Source organism: Asparagus officinalis, chromosome 3 (assembly GCF_001876935.1).
Source record: "Asparagus officinalis chromosome 3, Aspof.V1, whole genome shotgun sequence".
Lineage (NCBI taxonomy): Eukaryota > Viridiplantae > Streptophyta > Magnoliopsida > Asparagales > Asparagaceae > Asparagus > Asparagus officinalis.
The window spans coordinates 33,234,657-33,240,883 of record NC_033796.1 but is presented as its reverse complement, the minus strand read 5'-3'; the positions used below and the strand labels follow the sequence as shown (position 1 = coordinate 33,240,883).

General features: G+C 36.2%; 1 protein-coding gene across 1 annotated transcript in view; it reads right to left on the bottom strand.

Moving 5' to 3' along the window:
- LOC109833701 (CCAAT/enhancer-binding protein zeta) overlaps positions 1–6,227 on the bottom strand; it is a 24,224-nt gene that overhangs the window by 13,372 nt on the left and 4,625 nt on the right. Inside the window, exons 3-6 of the mRNA XM_020401479.1 lie at positions 3,410–3,529; positions 2,710–2,785; positions 1,083–1,151; positions 786–866 (exon numbers count right to left, since the gene is read on the bottom strand). Of these exons, the coding sequence (XP_020257068.1) occupies positions 786–866; positions 1,083–1,151; positions 2,710–2,785; positions 3,410–3,529 (346 nt within the window). The remainder of the gene's footprint in view (positions 1–785; positions 867–1,082; positions 1,152–2,709; positions 2,786–3,409; positions 3,530–6,227) is intronic.

Genomic DNA, 6,227 nt, shown 5'->3' with positions numbered 1-6,227 from the left:
CCCCCCCCCCCCCCCCCCCCCTTCTCTAGAACTAGAATGGTTGCCTGTGAATTTGGGTTGAGAAGTGAGATGGCTATCTTTGAGTTTTTATCGTTCACAGAGTTTGGAGTTGGAATTTTGAATTCCGTGATGATGGGTTAATCTTTTGGGTTAACATGAAGGATCAGAGTGAAATCCACTTGTTAATTTTTTATGAATATTATTTGTTAGCACGAAGTTAGGATTTGGAAGTGCTCGAAACCATTGTACCATCTGTGCTAGCTAGCTTTGCTGCTATAGAAGGGAGACAAATTAGAATAGAAGAAACAGCGAGGAAGAGGAGATATTAGGTAAAGGATTAGATGATGGTATGGAGAAATGTTGGTTCTACTGGAACTAAATTGACTAAGAAAGGGCATATTGATATAAGTCATTATTAATAGTTTGTAACTAATCTAACAGAACTTTAGGGAATATTCCCTAACCAAACGGGTGAGAGTAATAATTACAATGTTGAAGAAGTGAAGGGTAAATTTGCAGATATGGATGATTTGAGGGGTATAGATGCAAAAATGCCAAAATTTAATTAATAGGCCCCTTCAAAGAAGCTTTCAGGCCTATTATAATGTTTATCCCAGGTTAGGCAGCTCTTGCGGTTATGAAAGATTGGTAGACATATAAATCGATATCAGAATGACAAAGATTATACCAAATGTCTAACAATGGGTAAATGACACAAGGATTCAGGTAAAAAATTAACCAAGTAAATAAAAATAAAGCAACAGAGCGTACCACTGGGAAATTACCTTCATATTTGGATGTGCAGATAACAGACATGACAACTGATATCCAGCACCAGAAGCCGCTTTCCTCTCTGGATCTCCTAGCTATGTGATAAAAAAACTAATTCAATTTTTTGCACTAACTTGCAGGACCCAAACTCAAACTTCTAGAAGGAGTGAATTAGATCCTCCTCTCTGAACGAAGTAAAATGCTAAGGAAACATTAAATCTATTCGAAGTAAAAAGCCATACAGGGCAACAAAACATACAAGAAACAATGCTTGCTCGTCAACGAGCTGCAAAAACAGAAGAACCACTTACTTTGTTCACAAGAGCAGAAAGCAATCTACGTTCTTGCTCTGATTTACTTTTCAAAAGGATGTAAACTGTCTGCAGCAAACAATCGAAGGAATGAGAAAATTATTATCATCAGTAAGTACATTTAACTTTCAACAGAGAAAAAAAAGTATGAACACAATAAGATTTCATTCTCTAAGACAGAACAAAACAATGCAATTAGTACACTACATGGGTCTCTATGATGCTTGTCGCTTTTCATCACTGTCCATAAATAACTACTCTCCTGGCTATTTGTGACAACTGACTACCCTTCAACTTCAAAGTATAATGTTTGATGAATAAAATAAATATGCTTGCTACATCCATGTCGGGAAGGCGATTATAAAATAATCTTAATATGATCTAAGTCGTTACTATTCTCATCCACCTGTACAGCTCAATGGTCTGGGGTCACTTAATAAATCTTGATATCTGAATCAGAACTGTTATTCAATAGCAATTCAAAGGAACTCCAACAAAAGATAGCATTTACAATGAGCAAGAATATTGATCCAACACCCATCAGATACCAAATGTTTCCAGAACAAGCCAATGAAATTTGGTAAATATACCAAGGTCATCTCAATAATCTAATTGAGGGTGAGCTTTGGCGCAATGGTAAGGTTACTGCCTTTTGACCTGACGATCACGGGTTCGTATCTCGGAAACAGCCTCTCTGCATGTAAGGTTGTGTACATCTGACCCTCCCCAGAGCCCACAACAGTGGGAGCGGAGCCTCGTGCACTAGGCCACCAATTTCATTAATTTAATTGAAAATATAAACCCAGAGTCCAATTATCATGACAGCTGCATGATATTACCATGACAGCTACAGGAAATGTGAATGCTGCCATTCTGATATTGTTCCTTATCCACATTACAGATCTTGAACCGCCAAATTTATACAAACAGTGATGAAAATCTCCAATCATGTAAAAAGAGAAAGTTAAACAATCAACATCCTCCTGAACTCGAGCAAAGAAATGAGGAAAAGCAGTTTACACGCTTGTTGTTGCTACCTGGACACAGGAGACTGGTATTGCATGTCCAAGTATTGCATATACACATGCTTACATATAAATACAGAGCATATGCATATATACACACAGAAAATTAATAGCTTATTAACACTGTCAATACGTGGTCTAAAATGAGAAGATAAACGCACATAGCATGCAACCCAAGATTGATCTGTACATGTTTTGTGATTTCAATGTCCTAAAAATGTCAGTGAAAAGAAATTAACGAATTCAGGATCTCCTCAAAAGAACAGTTTCTTCTTTTTGAAATGAGAAGTGTTTCTAAGTTTCAATAATAGAAATTGAGTAAAAGATATCAAATCATGTAATTCATTTCTCATAAATATTTCATAGCATGGAGATGTGATTGCACAATGAGGTTCTTGCAGCAAAGATATATGAGAACAGAAGATTGCGATCATTTGAAGTCAGTTTCCGCCAAGTTTTGCATGTTCTTGAAAATAAGCTTCTTGAAACAAGCAAGACTTTGAAGCAAACACAGTTTTCATGACAAGTTTACAAAATTTTCAGTAGAAATAGATAAATCTTATTTTGAACGCATGAAACAAAAGGAAAGAGGCAAGGAGAACCTTCATTGCTTTGTCTTTAAGATTAGGTAACATATCCTTCAACGCCTCCTCAAGAGCAACAACAAAACGTTCATATCTGTAACACACATTTGTTAAGGCATCAAGGAGATTAAACAAGAACAGTTTTAACATGGATAACTTTTTGAGCAAGTACATATGAATATCAGTGACGGAGAATGAATTAAAATTACTTTTGACAGAAACTGATACTACATCTTCTGGATAGCAATTACAAGTTATCTTATTTCATCTTAAGCATTTCATACAAGCTCTCTTTCAGAAATTTATCTTTTCATATTGTCACACCATACAATGTTTCCACAGATTAAGTCGGAGAAAAGATGACATGGGACCACAATCTCAAGAATCATAAAAAAATGACCATACATGGAAAGTAATGCATTCTAGCATGTGTTGTAATATGTGCATGTGGAGACTATGTTCTCTGCCAACAAAAAAAGAAGGCATATGAACAGCATAAAGTCCTGGTTGACATGAATAGAAATTGCAAAATTAGTTTGACTACCATCGAGGAGAGAATCGCACAATATATTAGAAGAACAATAGGTAGATTCTTAAATTTTTCTAGCAAATGAACACATCATCATTTTCAAAAGTACAGCAAGTAAACAAATCAAATGATTCATCTCAAAGGTAGACTATGTAGCAAAGATTTTGGAAGTTGAATCAGCTAAGGAACCTTTGCTTCAAGAGTTCCTCCCAGTGCCAAAATAATAAAAGAGAGAAACCGTCTTTTGTTTCTTGCAAACTATCCAAGGGCCGTTGGATGAGGCATTTCAACTTGCGGTCTGGTAATAACCTGACAAGCAGACAGATCACATTAGAAAATATGATGGTTACTAACTGTATATGTGACAACCCACTATGCATGGGAAGAAGAAAGTACCTTATGCAACCAAGAAAATTAAACAAAATTTCATATTCATCACCAAATTATTATAAAATCAATATAATATTTGCATATACAACCTTTTCCCTCTAAAACCTGAAAATACAACCTTTTACAACTAAAACCTGAAATATAAGCCTTTGTATATGAGCTAAATTTTTAAGGAAAAAACCAAGGTTTCTAAAGGTATCTGGAAAGGGTTCATGGAGGGGACTGAGACTCTATACAAATGATTTTTAAATTGATTGAAAGGGCACTGGATTGGGGAGTAAGTTTTTTTTTAAATCATGTTCGTTTATGTTAGAGCAAAATAACATCTAACAGCAGATTTGCTTTGTATGACTTGCTTATATAAATTAGAGAACTGAGGTCCAACAGGATTATTGATTTCACCTAGCGCATGATAAAGCATGCAACTCTAGCTGAATTACAGATAGTTATCTAGTACAACTATTAGGCTATTAGCAGTCATTTAATCTTGTCAAAATGAAGAATATATCAACCTTGACAAGACAAAATAACTGCAGTTTGTACTGGGTAAATATCTGAAACTCAGCAAGAGAGGAAATATTCATGATGCAATGCTTGGTGAGATCAAGAATCCATTGGATAGCAGTTCCATATTTTATATAAGCAAGTCATTCAAGCACACTTGCAGTGAGTTGTTATTTTTTCCCAGTATACACAAACATGATTGGAAAAAAGCTTGCTCTCCAACCTACTGATCCCATTTTATCAATTAAAAAAAACTCATTTTGGACTGTGAGTCCGCACTGCTCCATGGACCCATTCCATGTATCTTAAGAAACTTCGGTTTTTCCCTTAACAAATGTAACTTGTATACAAAGGCTTATATTTCAGGTTTTACTTGGAAAAGGTTGTATATTTCATCAACTCAAGAAATTACTAATACAATTTGGCTACAAATCTGGGGTGGAATGTTTGGAGAGAAACTTCAATTGTTATCTAGTCAAAGTTATTGGTGGATAGGCACCTTGGTCATCTGACACAAGAGAACAACAAAGATGAAAACATCCTTGCTACATCAGCAAACCTTGGTAACCTTCACTGGTATTACCTTTTCAAAGTTTAAAGTTCAACAGTATCTTTAGTCGAGTAAGCATGTTTCAGCCTTCATTAAATAAATATGAAGAAAAAATACTATCTATATAACTAGAATAACTGCATAAACTATGAAGTGTCGGTACTTCAACGAAGGCACAACACCAGTGTCCTATAAATATCAAATAAATAAGTACTTCCATACTTGACAACTTTTCGCATATTCAAAATTTTAAAAAGCTAGCTAACATACTCGGGAAATATCAAATACTTTCTATCATGATGTTCATAGCTTTTGACATTGTTGCCATTTTGAATAACTACTACTTAAATTATGTTTGGTTTATTGAATTTATGATTCATAATAGCTTCAAATGCACTTTATGAAACCTTGACTTCACTAACTAATAAATAACTCAGGAATGTATAGGAAACCATTAATTTATAAGTTCCTAAAGATTTTATTGGATCTCACTGGTCCACATGCTAATGTTTTTTATGTTTCCTAAATGATTTTCAAATGTAAATAAAGATATAATAGGATATGCATAAATAATTGTCTATATGGGATATAATTTCGGAATTTCCTTTTCCTAAATACTTGAAATACTCGTTCCCAGTCTTTTGATGAGAAAAGTGTCATTTAATATGGTATCAGATGTTGGTGGTTTAAATCACACATATAATGTAATGGGGGTGAGGTTGATTAGGGACCGCTTAACTTCTCCGAATATTTGGTTTTGAGTTGAGCAGCTTCTTCCTGCACAAATAGCAACTCGTAAGAGGATGGGGACTAGTTCCCCCGTTGTTCCTTTGACGATCAAGTCAGTGATGGACTTGAGTGGGAAAGTGATGAACTGTGTGAGTTCTTAAGTGTAGTGGAGTGGAGAAGAATTCTGAGAGATTGCTTCCCCTTGTATTTGGAATAATTTTTCTTTTTATAGCCAAGTAAGAGGGGTAGTCTAGTCTTTTTGGCCGAACCTAAGCTAGCTACTGAGTCAACATCTATTTTACAGGTGTCGATCGTGGATCGACTGCGTGAAGGGCGCTGTTATTTCGTCATTAATGAGACGTGATAGGCGGCGCACGAAGCCGGCATGGTCCGATGTGTTATAAATAGTACAGGGGATAGAGAAATGATGGCGTCTGCCAAGCATTTAATGTGATGCCGACGCGCTATCAGCGGGGAGGTTCGATGTTGAAGTCGTCATTTGGGTTGTAGTGAGGGGTATCGAGAAGTAACGCATTTTGAGTCGACCCTGCAAGGTGTTGAATAACTGGTTGAATGGGCTCATAGCGAGTCGTCTTCTACAAGAGGACCGATAAGTATCGTCTTTCGAGTCGACCTAAGGAGATGCCGACTTGGCGAGTCGGCCGAGTCGGCTAAATCGGGATTCTTGGTAGTCCTGATCGTCAATTCGATTTGAGCGGTGCATGTAGGGGGACACATGTCCGTTGCTGGCAAAATGTCATACTTTTGCGACTGAAAACACCACAACATTAAAGCAACCCAAGTTCCAATCCCACAGGTCACGTGGCCTTTAAT